The sequence below is a fragment of the Haemaphysalis longicornis genome, unplaced genomic scaffold (genome assembly GCF_048455015.1).
Source record: "Haemaphysalis longicornis isolate Haplotype H1 unplaced genomic scaffold, Haemaphysalis longicornis Haplotype H1 scaffold_26, whole genome shotgun sequence".
In the NCBI taxonomy this organism is placed as follows: Eukaryota; Metazoa; Arthropoda; class Arachnida; order Ixodida; family Ixodidae; genus Haemaphysalis; species Haemaphysalis longicornis.
Genome location: NW_027526319.1, coordinates 704,508 through 722,708, shown reverse-complemented (window position 1 = coordinate 722,708; position 18,201 = coordinate 704,508). Strand labels below are relative to the sequence as shown.

The 18,201-nt window shown below is 48.3% G+C and overlaps 1 protein-coding gene across 1 annotated transcript in view; it reads left to right on the top strand.

Moving 5' to 3' along the window:
* LOC144172775 (sodium/potassium-transporting ATPase subunit beta-like) overlaps window positions 1-17,827 on the top strand; it is a 34,497-nt gene extending 16,670 nt beyond the window's left edge. Inside the window, exons 2-4 of the mRNA XM_077701378.1 lie at window positions 11,067-11,189; window positions 12,956-13,239; window positions 16,028-17,827. Coding sequence (XP_077557504.1) covers window positions 11,148-11,189; window positions 12,956-13,239; window positions 16,028-16,628 — 927 coding nt within the window. The 5' untranslated portion in view covers window positions 11,067-11,147 and the 3' untranslated portion in view covers window positions 16,629-17,827. The remainder of the gene's footprint in view (window positions 1-11,066; window positions 11,190-12,955; window positions 13,240-16,027) is intronic.
* Window positions 17,828-18,201: the final 374 nt, after the last annotated feature.

The window sequence follows — 18,201 nt, the reverse complement described above, 5'->3', positions numbered from 1 at the left end:
TGCTCGCACAGTGTCATTTTCAGGAACAGTGGTATTCCAGGATGGACTAAGATTTAATTATGCTCCAACCAATACATAGACAAAACCCCACGTTTCGAAGCCGGCTCGGCTTCTTTTTCAGGGGTGGCTGGGGCCACGCTGCAGCTGCGTCTTATAGTCTTTCACTTTTGCTGTCCTCGCACAAAGCCCTTCGCTGCGGCACGTCATCCGTGTGTTACACGGACGGGAGAGTGCCAAGCGAGCGATTAAGGTTCCAAGGGTTCGTTGGATATGCCACGACTCAAGGAAAAGCCGCTTCCTCCAGTTCGTCTCCCTTTCGAGGATGGCCATTCCGGAGATGTCAATTTTGTGGTCGGCCACTTCGCAGTGTTCGGCGACTGCGCTGCGTTCTCTATTCTGTTTCCGTACGTCGTTTTTGTGTTGCTTAATTCTCTGCGGTAGGGTTTTGCTTTCACCGATGTACGAGGCGTTGCACTCAGCGCACGGAATGCGGTAAACGACCCCAAGCGCTTTCTCTATTGTCGGCCGGTCTTTGGGGCGGGGGATTAGGCGGCCTATGGTTGTCAAAGGCTTGTGGGCGATGGGCACTCCTATACTCCTCTGAAAATGCGGGCCAAGGCCTCGCTCGTTCCAGGGATATACGGCACCGGCACGCGTTTCAGATTTACGACGGTTGATGAACTTGGACAGTTTGTCACCCTGTTCTGCTCTTTTCGGCGGGTTACAGGAGTGAATGAACTTTTTCGGGCAGCCGTTTTTCTCGGGGTCCGCAATTACACGGCTTACTTCTTTTTTACGTTCGCATTCGGACGAGCAAATTGCATCAGCTCTGTTAAATAAAAAGGACACAACAGAGGCTTTGTGGTTAGTGGGGTGGGCCGAATTAAAATGAAGGTAGCGGCCGGTGTGAATCGGCTTCTTGTAAACGGAGAACACCAGGCTCTTTTCTCCTCTTGTCACTTGGGCGTCAAGAAAGGGAATGGCGCCGTCTCGTTCACGTTCAACAGTGAACTGGATGGAGGGGTGAACGGAATTTAGGCGTTTTTCCAGGCTGTCAACTGCGGAGGTCTTCACTATGCAGAAACAGTCGTCTACATACCGAAGAAAAAAATTGGCCGCGTATCTGCTCCTTTCGTTGCAAATGCGTTAAAAGACGATAGCCTTTATCGGCTTTTCCGAAGTAAATGCCTCCCTTCGCTTTCCCGCTCACCTCTCATGTTGTTCCTCTTGCGTCGCGCTCCTCCCAAGGTAAAGACGCGAAATGTTTTCTTAAATCATTTTAAATTTCCCGCGTTCCACTGCTCCAAACCGGGTGTCTCGATGCGAACGCTGCCGTACGGCGAAGACGAGCGTGAATCGAGGCGCGCTACTTCAACGTTTATAGACCCGCGTTTCCCTACTCCACGTGCGTTGTAAGAAGAACGTGGAACCTATCTAGTGGAACCTTTCGTAACTGTTGCCGGTTGATTTCTTAAAATGGCGCCAGAAGCTATAGTGGCGCGGGCGACAGCTGGCGACGGCGGAGTGATTTTTTTTGCAGTTGATGAAGTATTTAATTTCGCAAAAGACAAGCATGTTTGATTTTTTATAAAGGAACACTGCAAATATCACTTCTGTATTGATTTGTTATCTCATATTTGCGTAATGTCTTGTTCTTCTTCAACAATGTTGACAAGTATGAACATTACACCGGGCATAGACGGGTAGATTTAGTTGTGACTATATAAGACTACTGCGCAGGCATTGTTTTGCTTTGGCCGGGTGGCTGAATCAAGTCACAGACAGACAGACGGACAGACAGACAGACAGACAGATACAGACAGACCAAAATTTCTGGGTTTAAGTAGCCCAAGAAAGACTATCGTCTTTAAAAGTTTAGGTTTGCGGCAGGAAGGAGCTCAAAGCCTTCCCTTCCACGTGCTCCATCGTCAAGTTAGCTATTGTTACAGAGATAGCGGCCCCCATTGTGGTTCCAGTTTCTTGTTTGAAAATTTGCCCATTGCGCGAAAAATATGTGCTGGCCAAGCAGAACTCCAGTAGGCGGCATCAGCAGTGAGCGGCGTCCCCTCTTTTAGGGTTGCGTCACATTCGAGGGCAGTTCGGGCCGCGGTTACAGCCAAAGGTACAGGAACACTAGTGAAAAATGACACGACGTCGAACGAGACCAGGTTCTCGTCTTCGTCAATGCACACCTGTGATGCAAGTTGCACGAAGTGGCTGGAGTTGCGCACATGAGTCGACGTTTTCCCGGCGAGGGGGGCGAGGATGCGGTGCAGGAAATTTGAGAGGGCTCGGCACGGGGATGATGTGAAGTCCACGATCGGGCGAAGGGGGACGCCAGGTTTGTGGATCTTCGGTAATCCGTATAAACTAGGTGAGGAGCCGTTTCGGCAGATCAAACGAAGGTATTGTATTTTTTGTTCCGGGTGGTTCTTAAAAATCGCCGCGAGTAAGTTGTTCAGCTGCGTCTGCGTTTGGTTTGTAGGATCCCTCTTTAACTTCGTACACGCGTTTCCATCCAAGAGAGCCGAAACCTTCCGGTCATAGTCCTGGCGGTCTAACACCACCGTCGAGTTGCCCTTGTCGTCAGGTAGGATGACAATGCTTTCGTCTTTCCGAAGTTCCTGAAGTGCATGGTTTTCCTCTGCGGTCACATTTTTTCCCATTTTCGAGGGCAATTTCGATGGAAGGCCAATCGATTTAAGTCTTATTTCGTCTCGGGCGTGCGGCTGTACTTGTTGAACAGCTTCCTCTACGGCAGCAACGATCTTTTCAAGGGGGGGGGCTCGTAGCCACATTGTAGCTATGTCGTTTGACCAGAACAGAAGTTTGCTCTTGAGTGAGAGTGCGGGATGACACGTTGGTCTCAAAACCTTGATCTTCGGCAATTTGGGGCAAGCGCCTTATCGACAAACAAGAGAGTTTCTTATCTTGCGTGATCCGGTGCTTGTCCGCAGTCGATGCCGCTTCGCTGTCAGCAAATTCATCGACGGAGGCCATCAGTACGGTGATGCGGTGCTCCAGTTGGCGCTTGGCAAAGAACAGGTCTAGTTCTTTCTTCCGGAGGGCGGCATTGCATTCGTGGAGGCGGGCAATGACGAGTCGATATTCGGCTTTAGGGATGATATTTATGCCTTCGGCGCAGGCTCAGGCTCAGGCGCAGGCGCAGGCTCTGAGGGACGACTTTCCTTTCTTTACAGGTACGATTGAAGTCAAGATGAGTTTTGAAGACGGAGATGCCTTCTTGATGCGTATGTAGCGCTTGACGAGCTGCATGGTGTCGTGGCCAAAGCCTTGGCTGATAGACTTGAAGGTGAACATTTTTACAGACGTCTGTTGGGTTGGGAAGTTACTGAACTGAGATTTAATTATGCTCCAACCAATACATAGAGAAAACCCGACGTTACGAAGTCGGCTCGGCTTCTTTTTCAGGGGTGACTGGGACGACGCTGCAGCTGCGTCTTATAGTCTCACTTTTGCTGGCCTCGCACAAAGCCCTTCGCTGCGGCACGTAATCCGTGTGTGTACACCGAAGGGAGAGTGCTAAGCGAGCGATTAAGGTTCCCAAGGGATCGTTGGATATGCCACGACTCAAGGAAAAGCCGCTTCCTCCAGTTCGTCTCCCTTTCGAGGATGGCCTTTCCGGATAAGTCAATTTTGTGGTCGGCCACTTCACAGTGTTCGGCGACTGCGCTGCGTTCTCTATTCTGTTTCCGTACGTCGTTTTTGTGTTGCCTAATTCTCTGCGGTAGAGTTTTGCTTTCACCGATGTACGAGGCGTTGCACTCAGCGCACGGAATGCGGTAAACGATCCCGAGTGCTTTCTCTATTGTCGGCCGGTCTTTGGGGCGGGGGATTAGGCGGCCTGTGGTTGTCGAAGCTTGTGGGCGATGCGCACTCCTACTCCTCTGAAAATGCGGGCCAAGGCCTCGCTCGTTCCTGGGATATACGGCACAGGCACGCGTTTCAGGGTTCCGACGTTTGATGTCCTTGGTGAGTTTGTCACCCTCTTCTGCTCTTTGCGCCGGGTTACGGAGTGAATGAACTTTTTTCAGGTAGCCGTTTTTCTGGAGGTACGCAAGTGTTCCTGTACCTTTGGCTGTACCCGCGGCCCGAACTGCCTTCGAAAATAACGCAACCCTAAAAGAAAGGACGCCGCTCACTGCTGAAGAGCTATGCCGCCTACTCGAGTTCTGCTTGGCCAGCACATATTTTTCGCACAATGGGCAAATTTTCAAACAAGAAACTGGAACCGCAATGGGGGCCGCCATCTATGTAACAATGGCTAACTTGACGATGGAGCACGTGGAAGGGAAGGCTTTGAGCTCCTTCCTGCCGCAACCTACACTTTTCTTCAGTATGTAGGCGACTGTTTCTGCATAGTGAAAACCTCCGCAGTTGACAGCCTGGAAAAACGCCTAAATTTCGTTAACCCCGTGTAAGCCGGACACGTTGGACCTGCGGGCGGCTAGTTAAAGTTGCGCGTTCCGTTCGTTCATTATGCTTCTTCGATTTGCTTCTTCTTCGACGTTACAGCAGCAAAAATGAAGTAAATGTGGTTGCGGCAGCGAAGAAGAATCAAATCGGCTGCAATCGTGGACAAATGCGCCCCTGCCCCACTGGGCCATTTAAATGTTAATAAAAGTATTCTCTGTATATGTCTCTGTCTGTCTTCATCGTGGTCACGTTTGCGACGTTAAGCTTCAATTTTGCGACGGGCTAAGTTTTCGTCCGCCTGCGGCATAAACGTGAGCATCCCAAACTTGGATGACATTCCTTTGGCGTCATGATAGTGGTTGGAATTGTGGGTTTAAATGTGGTGAGCGCCTACCTTTTCGCTCGCATGAGGCATGCATTGTCGTGTTCGCCCACTTCTTCTATGGCGAAATACTTTCCTCGGCGCTTACGTTTCAGGTTAATGATGGGGTAAGAAAACTAGGACGAAAAAAGAAGCTCCCACGACGGCGTCATGCCGATACTGTTTTCTGGACCGTTCTTATACGTGTTTCTTTTTTGTGCTCTTTTTTGCAGCGTCATTACCCTCAAAAGTCATGGGCCAACCAGCTAACATGAAGCGTTTACCTTCCCCCCGTGCCGCCGAGTCAGATGCTAGAGTCCATAACCCACAAAATGCGAAGTGAGACGCCAAAGGCAGCGCGCGTTTTTAAGACGATAGCCTTTCTTGGGCTACTTAATCCCAGAAATTTTGGTCTGTCTGTCTGTCTGTCTGTCTGTCTGTAACTCGATTCAGCCACCCGGACCAAGTAAAATGCTTACTGCGCAATAGTCTTATATACCCACAGCCAAATGTAAACGTCTGAGTCCGGTTTGTATGTTCATACCTGTCAACATTGTTGAACAAGAACAAGACATTACGCAAATATAAGACAGGAAATTAGTACACAGGGGATATTTACGGCGTTTCTTTATTATTATAGCGTTCCTTTATGCTTGGTTTTTCGAGAGCAAATGATATTCTACATCTACTGTAGAAAACCGCCGCCTGCTGTTGCCCGCGCCACCTCCTGGCGGTATACAAAAAATGACACCACCTTCCCGCGAGGGAACCCTGAGTTGATGCAAATCATGTCGGAGTTCCGTCATTTTCCGTTATTTGGATACCCACTCTCGTGAACGTTTCGGAACTCCGAGATGCTTCGCATCAACTCAGGGTTCCCTCGCGGGAAGCTGGTGTCATTTATTTGAAGAAGAGTGACGAGGCGCGTAATGTGCGTTTAATGTGTTCTTTATTTAAGTAGCGAGCACCGTTTCGAGTTTAGTATAACGGCTTTATGTTCCGTGAAGTGCACCGTCAACGGATGTCGAAGTAAAGGTTTCATCTTTAGTAAAGGTTCCATTCGTCGTACTATAGCGCTGGCATCGAGGAACCCGGCCTGTAACAGTGGAACGCGGTAAATTCAAATCGCTGTCAGCTAAGCTTTAGTGCGTTTACCTTGGGATGAGCGCGACCGAACAGGAACAGCATTAGTGAGCGGGAAAACAAAGAAGGGGCATTTCCTTGGCAAATGACTACAAAGACTATTGTCTTTTGACATTTGCAACGAAAGAAGCAGATACGCGGCCAATTTTATGATGATGGCTCGTATGTTAACGTCACAGCCCAATGGTTAAAGATTAGCCGGGTGTGAGCTTCTTGTGGCAGTCATCGTTGTGACCGACTAATCTCCTGCAGTTCCTATGTGGGTATTGGGGGGAGGGAGGGGGGCATGTGGACGTCTCGGGTAAATGGGGTTGCGGTGCAATCGTGGTACGCGAACACCGGATTTGTGTGCAACGGGCCACATTGAGGCAAGGAATAAGGTGATAAATGTCTTAATAATGAAGTCTCGATAAGGACACCACGCCCGTGCAAACGACCCGAAGGAGGTGGCCATATGCAGATTAAGAGTAGTATATGCACTACTACGCACGCACTATGCACGCACTACGCACGCATGCACTACTATGCATACGCACACACGCACTCAAAGGGAGACAAATGTTTCCCACGAGGACATTGTGACCCAGTATAAGTCTTTAATCGCATCCTCCACCTTACCCAACTTTTCCAAGTACCACTGGAACCAAATTAGTTCGTCAGGTAGTACGTAATGAACTTATCCTCGTCAACAGGGCCACGTGCTTTGACCTCCCAATGGAGAAAATGGAGGTCCTGTCGAGAACGAAATCTTTCAGTGGAAAGAAATCCGCCTCCCTGACAAAAGTAAAAATCATGCATGCGAATAATCGACATTCTCATCCAATATTTTCGGCGCGGTAACAGAGTTCAGTCTAGGCGCTCATACACAATAATCATGAACATGTATTATAAAACGCAGTGCCTGGGTTAGACTTGGAATGGCAGTTAAGACATTACAGAAATGAACACAATGGGGCTCAGTGCAATCTGCGGCTGCAACATCTCCCTTCGAGGCAGCCACTTAAGATTCGTACTTCAGTCTTCAAAATAAAGTTTTTCGTTCTCTCACAGTGCGATGTCCGATGGAATATCGTGAGGCACATGTTAACACTCTGATAGTTTGGACATGGTACCATGCGTGTGGATTTGGGCACTGATCTATAAGAGAGAAGTCTCGTTCCTTTTTACAGTGTGCCTTTTCATAGTCTCTGCTTGTGTCACGCTGTCTCGTGAGCAGGTTTCTCCACCATGCAAAAAAAAATGGTTGACAATATAGCAAGATTCCTTAAAACTAAAGGAAGGTCCTAGGACCTTTATACTTTGATATAATATTGTTTATATTACCCGTGAAAGAAGGGCTTCCCAGCAATGCATTTGTGTAGAGAGGTAACGCCGACTTTGAGGGCATCGTTGTACGGTTGGTTTTTCAACATTGTAAAGGTTGCTTTTCCACATTGTGTATTGCACAGTGAAGCACGGGAATCTACGGAGGGAGTACGGTTACAGAAAACGGCTGTCTGTCGTTTTAAAGGAATTATCCGGTGTGGGCATTATGAGTGCGCCTTTCTGATATTTATGCGTGCGTTCGACATCATCATTGCCGCATGCACTGCGGAAGCTAAGGGGCCAATATTCCTGTTACTGTTACTTGTCTAAACGCTCGCTGTCATCATGTGTGAATCATCACCATCATATCCGTGGTTTTGTTCCTTTGGAACCCAGGGTCGCAGCCTTGCAAAAGTACTCTCTCGGCATCTCGGAAGGCCTAATCTCACCGGAAGCAAATTATATGACAATTAACCGCTGAGAGTATACTCAACATTTATACAAAAGCCAGTGGGAAAGCCAGTGGAAAAGCGTGCTTCGTAGCCTTCGTAGACTATGAGAAAGCATTTGACTCGTTGGAAACCTCAGCAATCATGCAGGCATTGCGGAATCCGGGTGTAGATGAGCATTACGTAAGAATACTAGAGGATATCTACAATGAATCCACAGCTATAATAGTCCATCACAACAAGAGCAGTGAAATACCCATAAGGAAGGGTGTTCAGAGAAGGAGACACAACCTCTCCAATTTTATTCGCAACTGTTTTACAAGAGGTAATCATAACATTGGATTGGGAACACGTGGGCGTAAGGGTTAATAGAGAATACCTCGCCTGTCCCATACGCACCCTTTGATGACCATAAAATGCCGGACGGCGGCGATGAGCAGCTCATTTTTCCCCCATGCCATAACAGTTTGGAATGCACTACCAGATAACATTGTTTCTTGCAGAGACCGCAAAATATTTCGCGATAAACTAACCCGTTTTCAAAATACAAATGATACGTCCTAACAGCACATTTACCTGTTGCATTTATAGTTGTGTCTTTACTGTGCTCGCAGAATTTATCGCCTATAGTGTATTTTCATGTGTTGTTATGCGTGTTATTTCGTTTTTTTCTTTCTTTATTTCTTGTAATCAGTGTGTACCTTCATATTGTTACCTTGCTATGAAACTTCAAACTTCGATGTACGCCCCCCCTTATGTAATGCCTTCGGGCCCTTAAGGTTGAATAAATGAAATGAATGAAATAAAATGAAATACCTCAGTAACCCCAGATTTGCTGATGACGTTGCCTTGCTAAGTAATTTGGGGGAATGAATTGCAAAGCATGATTACGACACTGGAGAAGCAGGGTCGAATCGGAAGCCTGAAAATGATTATACAGAAAACTAAAGTAATTCTCAATAGCCTCGGGAGAACACACCAGTTTGAAATAGGTGGCGAGGCAGTGAAAGTAGAAAGCGAATATATCAACTTAACTCTTTCGCTACCGCAGAAAATTGACCAATTTTGGGTGGTCCAAGAAAACATTTTTTTTTCTGCTAAAAAATTATTTAGGCACTAATTGCAGGAGCACAAAATGCAGATTATTTAACGGCCTTTCCAATAACACCAGTTTTTTAAAGGTTTTCATATATCATAGTTGTGAAAAAAATATCAAAATCAAAAGTTTTGTCAAGTTGTCGAAAAAAATGATAAAAAAGGAGTTGTGTATATCAAACCACCGGTAGTAGAAAAAAATTAGAATATACATTTTGCAGGGAAATATTTCAAAAACACGCCCTAAAAAAAATGTCGACTTGCGCGTAACAGTTTTTCAGATATAAAAAAAAAATGTTAGCACGCACGGTGCTCGTGTCATGCGGTGAAGCCCAACCTCTAATTCAAACTGTGCAATTTTGGGTGGTTCCTTGGAATAAATCTGGCGGTTTGACGTTATCAAAGGCACCAATTTGCCCCCACATAACGTAAAAACATCTTGTCAATGGCTGACTTTGCATTTACAGCGAGCACAATATTTGGGACAAGCACGCGATGCAGAAAAAAACATGCATGAAGTTGAAAACGGAACGCCGTGGCTGATGTTTGTTGTCGTTCACGGTCAGTTATCTCTCAAAACATAAAGCTGAGCTTTATTATCATCTTCTTACTCGCAATTGTAGCCTTGCTCGCAAAAATGAGGTACGATGAGCTAGAATCGTCCCCTGCGATCTTTGGCCGAGTAGCAGTCGCGCGCTAAAAAAGATCAGCACAACGAGCCTCCTCTATTGCAGCGCCACCTAACATTTTTCAAATGAAACAGTACAAAAACTTATCAGAGACTCCGTCCGAATAGACAGTTCAACTAAGCAGCAACATTAGACACCCGGATATACCCTCGCATGAAAACGAAACTGGAAGGCGAACAGCTGGCAGTGTAAGGCCGGTTTGAAGCGCTGTCCTCGGCGGAACAGATATCTGGCGACTGGGTGTGACCTTTTGACTTGCATCTGAAGTTCTTATCGCAGAAATCGGGTTAGGGTGGGGGGAAATGAGGAGCGGCGTGCTTTGTTCGAGGATCAGTCGCGGACGCTTCAGGCGCCATGGCAGTTAGCCTTGAAGTTGGGTAACTGCGTAGTTGCGCTAAATATGAATTTCGCGATGCAGAAACGAAACCGAAACTGTTGTAAACTGTTTGGGAATGGTCCTGGGGTAAGTAGAACTACCAGAGTACTTAGGACAACTTGCGCAAAGGCAATAAAACTGCCTAAAATCATAAAGTAGCTTTGCAACCAGGCACTGCTTGACATTTTCAGCCGATTTCTGGGATTATTACTGTCAGAGCGTGAAGCTGACGATTGAAAATCGTTTGCTAGTTCCCCATTCACGCCCTGATAGCAAAAAACAAGCGCTGGTGCAGAGTAATTACGAGTTGCACGCATTCTTCGTTGGTAGCCTTGAGGCGCGATGACCACGCCCCTTTTCCACAACCAGGTGATTCAAAAGCGTGTCAAAAATCACGTTTCCGTTGCAAAAATGAAAACAAAACTGCTTTTGAAAGGCCATTTTCTGATCTAACTCCGAACAGCTTTACTTGTTCGAGAAACGCCTGGAACGCTATGAAAAGGCGCTCCCAAAAGTATCGATCAAATTGATCGATTTTGATAGGCGCGGTAGCGAAAGAGTTAAACAAGTAGTTACCCCGTATTCCAACCATGAGGCCGAGATAATTAGGAAGATAAGAACGGGGTGGAGTGAATTTGGGGAGCCTTCTCAGATAATGAATGGCAGCCTGCCATTGTCCCCGAAGAAGAAAGTGTATGACAGCTGCATCTTACCGGTACTCACCGACGGGGCAGAAAATTGGAGGCACACTAAGAGGGTTCAACTTAAATTGAGGACGACTGAGCGAGCAATGGAGCGGGAGATGATAGGTGTAACATTAAGGGACAAGAAGAGAGCGGAGTAGGTCAGGGAACAAACGCGTGTTAAGGACATATTACTAGAATAATAAGAAGAAATGGTCGTGGGCAGGACACGTAATGCGCAGGGAACCATTACCTAGAGAAGACAAGTGTGGCTGGGGGCGGCAGGAAGGTAGATGGGCAGATGAGATCACGAAATTTGCGGGGATAAATTCGTAACAGTTAGGACAGGACCGCGATAATTAGAGATGTATGGGAGAGGTCTTTGCCCTGCAGTCGACGTAGATAGGCTGATGAATGATGATGATGATAATGAGCCGCTGAGACTGCTCTAACATTGCGCACGAGAGCTTCGCTGGTCATCCTTCTTCACATTGTGAAAAGGAACTGCATTTTTTTCTGCTTTCGTAGGTCTTCCGAAGCTCGAGTGGGACCTGTGCCCGCAGAGGAGCTCCCGTCCGGCACTCTGGGAAGCTCTGCAGTGGTGCGGCCATGATCTTACCCGAACCTACATCACAGGATTCTGCAGAAAGGGTTTGCGCCTCTCTTTTTGAGCGTGCGCGGAAACGGAAGCACAGGCCAGTAGTTTGAGTGTTTTTCAGAACTGGAAATAATTATTTTCTAGATATTACGAAAAATTAATGAAGAAGGCGCACCCACGTTGGGGGCCAAACACATGAACTTCGGTTTACACGACTTGTCTTATGCCTAACCGATTCGGCTACATGGCCAGTTGTCCGCTTTCATTCCTAGCACTTCAAGAAATGACTACGTTTAATCAACAAAGAAACTTCGCCTATGTGTGCCTTAGCATTTTAGACAGCTGGATTTGCTATTTTGTAATACTTCAACAAGCCCTTGCTTCTTTTTTATAAATAGATTTTATATTTTAACACATAGCTTGGGTTGTTAAAGAAGTTTGAAATACCCCTAACGTCAGCTTTATACCAACAGACCAGATTTAAAAAGAGCTTGTGGGGACCAGGGTTCTTACGGCGGCCTAGCTCGATTCTTACGGCGGCCTAGCTCGAGAAGGGGGACCCGAGCCGCTCCTGCGCCTGCGGTGGGCACTGTTGATGCAGAGCATCGCGGGACCTCCCGGCATGATCACACAGGTCGGCCAACAGCATCAAATCCACCAACTCATAATCCTGCGCCATGTTCCTCGGAGCTAGCTAACCTGGAATTCACTTGAAGACGAGTCCCACGTTCGGGCGCCAAAAATGTGGGACCAGGGTTCTTACGGCGGCCTAGCTCGATTCTCGAGATTCGGCCGCAAGGCTAACTCCGCTGAACACCGCCACGAATTGCCAACTTGGCGAAGCGCCAGCGAACAGCAAGGAACACAGGACACAGAATTCGCCCACTCCGACGTTTATTGCACTGCAATAAGGGGACGTCTGGCGCGTCGCTCTACACCGCTAAGACCACCTTAGCCAGGACGGGAGAGACAGGCGCGAGGGCGGACAAAGGAAGGCCAAAAAGGAGCAAGTCGTACTTACGGGCGCTCCCGGTGGTGGTTCGTATCCAAAGAGGGCCTCCCTCCGTCGTCCGCCTCGGACCAGGCCGCCGGAACGTCCGGGCAAACCTGTCATGTGAGGGGTTCGGCCGCGTCCCCTTTGGCTTGCCCCACAAGCTTTAGACTGGTTCAAAGACCGCGAGCATCTCTTTTCTTGGAGCATTCACTACAACTGAATGCTCCATGTATTTGCACACCTCATTCCTACTTTAGGCCTGCACTTAACCCATTTATGAATCAAAGCCAAAGCTTCACGCTACACCACGGATAAACAGGCGTCACGCAAAGATGGAGGGGGTGATAAAGTCTCTCACATGGGCAACAGAACGGGCGTTCGCACGGGCTGTACGCAACTTCGACTTGAGCGGGGGAGTTTGGTGCCAGCTCCTTTATTTCACCCTGCGCAGCCGATTCCCGTTCGAAGCCTGAAGGGACGGCTACATAGGCTTATGTGACCTCTCTGGCAGTTTTACCTTCGGCACCATGCATACCTTCATCAGACTACCTATACGTGACAACTGCATCCAACAAGTTGAGTGCCAACACCAGAAAAAGAAAGGGTTTTCTTCATAGTTTGTATCGTTCGCGTCTTAGAGGGACGAAACATGTGGGTGGTAGCAGTGCCAGCAACTGAAAACAATCCAAGGACATGTGTATTTATATATGATTTTCCCTAACGGTCCTTTAGCATCGACCATGCGGGTAGAATGCGCTTAGTTCCTCGTTAACTGCTGGGAAATGATGTTTGGGCGTTGTGGTCGGCGTTGTTTTGCTTCAACAGGTCGAGCTGCAAACGGTTTCGGTGCCTGGAGCGCCATCCACAGTGCCACCGCGCGCTGCTGCGAAGTCCAGATGTTGCTGTTTCAAGCTCCCTGTCAGGTGGCTTGTCTTTGGACTGGTTTTCGTCACCCTGCTGGTGGTCGTGGTCGTGGGCTCCCAGCTTTCCACAGGAAGGGCGACCAGCCGGACCATCAGCACCTCTACCGGAAAGGCGACCATGGGGACTGACAAGCCCTCTGCCCTAACCTTCTTTCCGCGGTCGAAGCCAGGTCAAGATCTTATCTGGTGAGGACCAGTTATTATTTGTCGCGTTTCAGAAAAATTGAGCGCGTATAGCCTTTCTTCACTGCAGTTGTTACAGAAGCATGATAGCCTCCTGCTATCCCTGCCACGTAACTTCCTTTCCTCACTCCTCCTCGTAACCCTCACACTCTTCCTCCTCCTCTGAACTTGTAGTGGAGGTTTGTTGAATGCAGTCGAATTACCCTGAGTTAGCGCTGCTCGCGCGACATCAGTTGGGAAAACGCGTGTCTTTTTCCGCATCTTTTGTTTTTAAAGCAGAGCTTTACTACTTTCGTCCAGCGGTTTCGCGGAGGATGCGGAAGTTAGCCTTTTGACCGTATACACATCCCCGGCGACACAACCCTCGAAGCGCATCGCGCGATTCGCCGGGCCCGCTGTTGGCGCCTACGGCCGCCGACAGTGGTCGCCACCGCCGCTGCTGCCGAGGCAGCCAACCACCCCGCGGCGTCCCATGCACGCGGCACTGGTTCGGTTCGGGCAACGTGACTCGTCTCGCGCCAGGCGAAGAGGAAGGGTGCGTTCGCCATGAATTAACGTCGCGTTCGCCCGGCCTCCTTCTGTGAGCGTTGAAGGGAACCCAACGGCTTTAAGACATGGTCGGCAATACAGCTAAATCAAGCGAAACCAAGACTCAACCAGGCTAAGCCAAGCTTTGCATATCCGAGGTCAGTGGAGCTAAGGCACAGCTATTTCTGTTCTGCTTAGGATATAATACGAGACGACATCTTCGTTTTCGCTTTTGCTTTTATCTCCCTTCTCTGCGATACAGTTCTAACGCATGGTTTCTCATTTCGTCTTAGAACAATCGATCGAGAATGCATTTTAATTAAAGCAACGCTGGTGCTCTTGCTTATGTACACGTGCTTTGCCTTAGATATACCTGAGGCTTCGTTTGTGCTTCATAATGTGGACATGTATCAGCCATGCGAGACGATTTAGCTGTTTGGAACGGTCCCGTCTATATGTACTTCGTATTCAAACATGGGTTCTCCACGTCCGTGTAGCTGAAATGAGTGAAAGACATGCAGCAAACAAACAAACCAACAATCGAACACACGACAATTTTCCCGTTTATGGGGAATACGTATCTCCCTTAATAGTAGCACGGGGCGTATATTGCTGTTTCTGGCCACCTAAAGGGTTTTCTCGCTTGTCGTAGATATTTTACGTGGAATAGGGAGGCTGTAGCAAAGCACTCCATCCACATCGCTCTCGTGCAACATAACCACTGAATGGAAATCACTGCCCCAGCGCGAACCCGCTGGCAATTTAAAAAAACTTAGCGCCCTCAAAATTTTGTTCAACATCGGGTGATCAGGTCATGTTGCCGTCTAATAAAATTCCTAGAAGTTTATATACTCTTGCATATGAAAGGATGCGGCCGCCTAGAATCAATGGACGCGATCCATAGTGTTCCGTGTGAAGGCCATGGCCATGGCTTTATCTGGTGAAAGTTGAAAGCCGCGGACTCCGAGGTATCTAGAGATGTTGTGGAGGGCTTTCTGCAAGTGCTCCTGTGTATTTTGTCGTAAACGGGGAGCCCACCAGACAGAGATCATCTGCGTAAAGCGTGATCTTCACTCCACGCAGCAGGGTTCTCCAGTGAAATGAGGTCCAGGATGAACAGTAACGGGCTTAGTACGGCACTTTGCACGTGGCGCACCCATTTTTTACGGCGTAATGAGAAGATGGGCCGTCTGGAGCGGACATAAAAAGGTGTCGCCCATCAAGGTAGACTGCCATCCATGTATATAACCTGCCCCCGAAGCCATGATCTTCAAGAGCGACAAGAATAGCTGTGTGGAGGACTGAATTGAAGATTCGCTTTAACTCCAGGAGGATTGCGGATAATGTGCAGCCAGGACTGAGTGGTTCTTCGAGTGAGGACACTAGATTAATGATGTCTATCACCGATCGGTTCTGACGGAAGCCATTTATTTCATGGGGATGAACCTTACTGTTCTCTTAACCATGTCATCCTGGAATCTATCATCTTTTCTATAGCTTTCGTATGCAGCTGAGCAAGGCAATAAGCCAAAATGACGCGTAACTGGTTGCTAGTTTCCTTAATAGCGATAAAGAGTAAGTGAAAAAAGAAAAGTTGCAGGATCGGTATAGCTGAACCGCTCTGAAGAATTAATCTCAAATAATGAGGAATACGTTATGAATGCCAATAAAACGAATGGGTACTTCAGAGGCTACACTATGGGTAGAAACGAGGAGCTTCTTACTAAGCAGTCTGAAACAAAATCTGGGTCAGTTCAAAAGTGTTTCGAAAAGAGGAGAACAGGCAGAAGACATTGGAATATGAAACGAGCGTCATAGATTGCAAAGGAATGTGTTCTTCATAATGAAAAACACTCACTTCATGTTAAGAGAAAGAATAAAATTGGCATAGTCATGGAATGCAGAATATGACAGCAGGGCGACCTCCAGAGTAATATAATGGCTACCAAAGGGTGGAGCTACAAGAGAGAAGAGAAAACACGTTTCTCAGATCACACTGGAAAATTAGGCGTTGTGTCACTGACCCAGGTTTTCAGAGTTCGGCATCCCTTAGGACAGCAAGTCGCTTGCAGCGCAAAGCTTTTGGTGGTCAGGAATATGCTAGCATTATGTTCCAGGCTTACAGAAAGTTCATTTTGTTAGCGAGGGCTCATGGAGCTGTAGAGTAAGGGAGAACAGAATTCTTCAATCCAAGAAATTGAGGAGCGCACAATGATTCCCCCACATTTTTTGTCTTCTTATCTTTGCGCACCCTCAACTGCAGGTTCAGCGCCGATGGCCCCCGGGGCGAGATTCCTGGATGGATCAATCTCTACGCTCAGCTAAGGCAGCTGGTTGCGGGCTACCACTATGGCCCATTCGGAGACACGAAAAACATGACTGTGTGCTCCACCCGACAAAAAAAGTATGGAAAGGCGTGCTTTTTCGATGTAAATACTATCGCGCCCCAGTGCACGGCTGCTCAGAACTTCGGCTACAAGAGACAAAGTCCGTGCGTCTTCATCCAGTTCGCCAACGTGACGGGTTGGAACCCTGAGCCAATATTGCCGCGAGAGGTCTCCCGCACGCTACCGGCGGCGTTGCGGCCAATGGTGGCACCTGGACTGCTGCTCCTTCACTGCGACGGAGACATGCCAGCGGACCGCGAATACATCGGTCCAGTGACCTACTCGCCTTACCAGGGTTTCCGAACCGAGTTCTTTCCTTACTCCGGGCACCCGGAATACATGCCGCCGATGGTGGCCGTCCAGTTCCTGAGACCTGAGAGAGGCGTCGTCATTGGCGTCCGCTGCCGCCTTTGGGCGCGGAACCCGCCCCCTGGCAACGCTTCTACAGAAATTCAGTTTTTCTTGCTTGTCGACTGAAAAGAGTGACAATATGGGCGGCACCTGTGGGTAAGGCGCTTCTGGAGCACGCCTTTGGTATCTTGAGACTTAGAACATAAGGCTTAGAAATGCCACAAAAGCCTAAAAGCGAAGGCTTAACCTGTTTGTAAACATGAAATCTGTTTGGAAAGCGCGATGAGCGACAAAAATACGTTGGATTTCATTAAACTAGTATGATGAGACCCGGAGAGTCTGCAGAAAACTGATCTGTGCCAATCCGGCCCGGTACGTGGTCTGGTGGCGGCGGTGGTACCTATGGCCGCGTAACCCAGCAAGAAAACGAGACACCGAAGGTAGAACGAAACCGGAGGAGGAGCGTCTGGCGAAAGTATGACGGGGAGCGCGGCACGCGCTGTTATGGCATCATCTCTACACTGCCTCCCCCTCACATCCGAGAGTGGACCCCTGTACTTTAGAACAACGCAGGTAACAAGGCCACTCATGAACTCGAATCAACACCCGAGCCCTCCCCCAAAAGCACATGTCCTTTTAGCGGCCCGTTGCCTACTCTGGATGTCAACGATGGCGCCCTAACGAGGAGAGCTCGTCGTAAAATTAGGCAACGGACACCGACGGAAAGCAGCCCACGACCTGACAAACCCTTTCATTTGGACGTTGCGTGGGGCCTGAAAGTCTTAGTTTGTAACGCACGGACTGGCTATGCGATCACGTCAAACATTAAAGATAAGTGGGAATGAATCCTACTATTTGGCAACAAAAGACCGATTGCACTATATCCACACCGCCAACTTTATGCCCGAGCACCGTATGCCCGGAATCCGATCCAACGTTAAACGCCTCATTTGGGAATGCGACAAGCTGGACTAGGAAAGGATGAGACAGAAGCCATACTATGTTCGCACATACGAAGACTGGAGTAAGCCACTGCAAAACCAAAAGGAAACCTACATGTCCCTCTGATCTTGAGGAAACGGTGCCAATGTCTGCAGCTGACTTGAAATCGCCCGCGTGCGGTGCGGACATGAAGACACCATCAAGAGACCTGTTAGCCTTCTTGGAAAGCTTCAGATCACCTGAACTAAGTCGTCCGTTTGCGGTGCGGAAGTGGGAAGTGATTCTATACCGCCAGCGAAGTTTGCTTTTTTTTCATCCTCCTCCTCTTTTCCAACATGAGGCGCTGGACCTCTTGTATCAGAATAAATTCATTCATTCATTCATTCATTCATTCATTCATTCATTCATTCATTCATTCATTCAAGACGAACAGTTGTATTTTGGGTGAAGGGTGTCCTGGTTTTTGTAACGTAAATGCGTGTTGTCAAAAAAATTGGCGCAGTTTGTACTAGTGGTGCAAGACTGGAGAAACAGCAGAGCTGGCGGCGTCTCTGCCTTCGTCGGAGACCCAGCTGTTGCACCTCACATGGACTTCCGAAATCCATGACAGTCAGGCCTGGATGGTTTTGTCCGAAGGCTTTGACATCTTTCTCAAAATGGAAGCACGCGGTAGAACAAGCGGCGAGTGGATTTGCGTAGTCGGCGTCTCTCCGGGAGCACGGGAAGTGGCGAGGAAAACAGCACGCGAGAGATCACG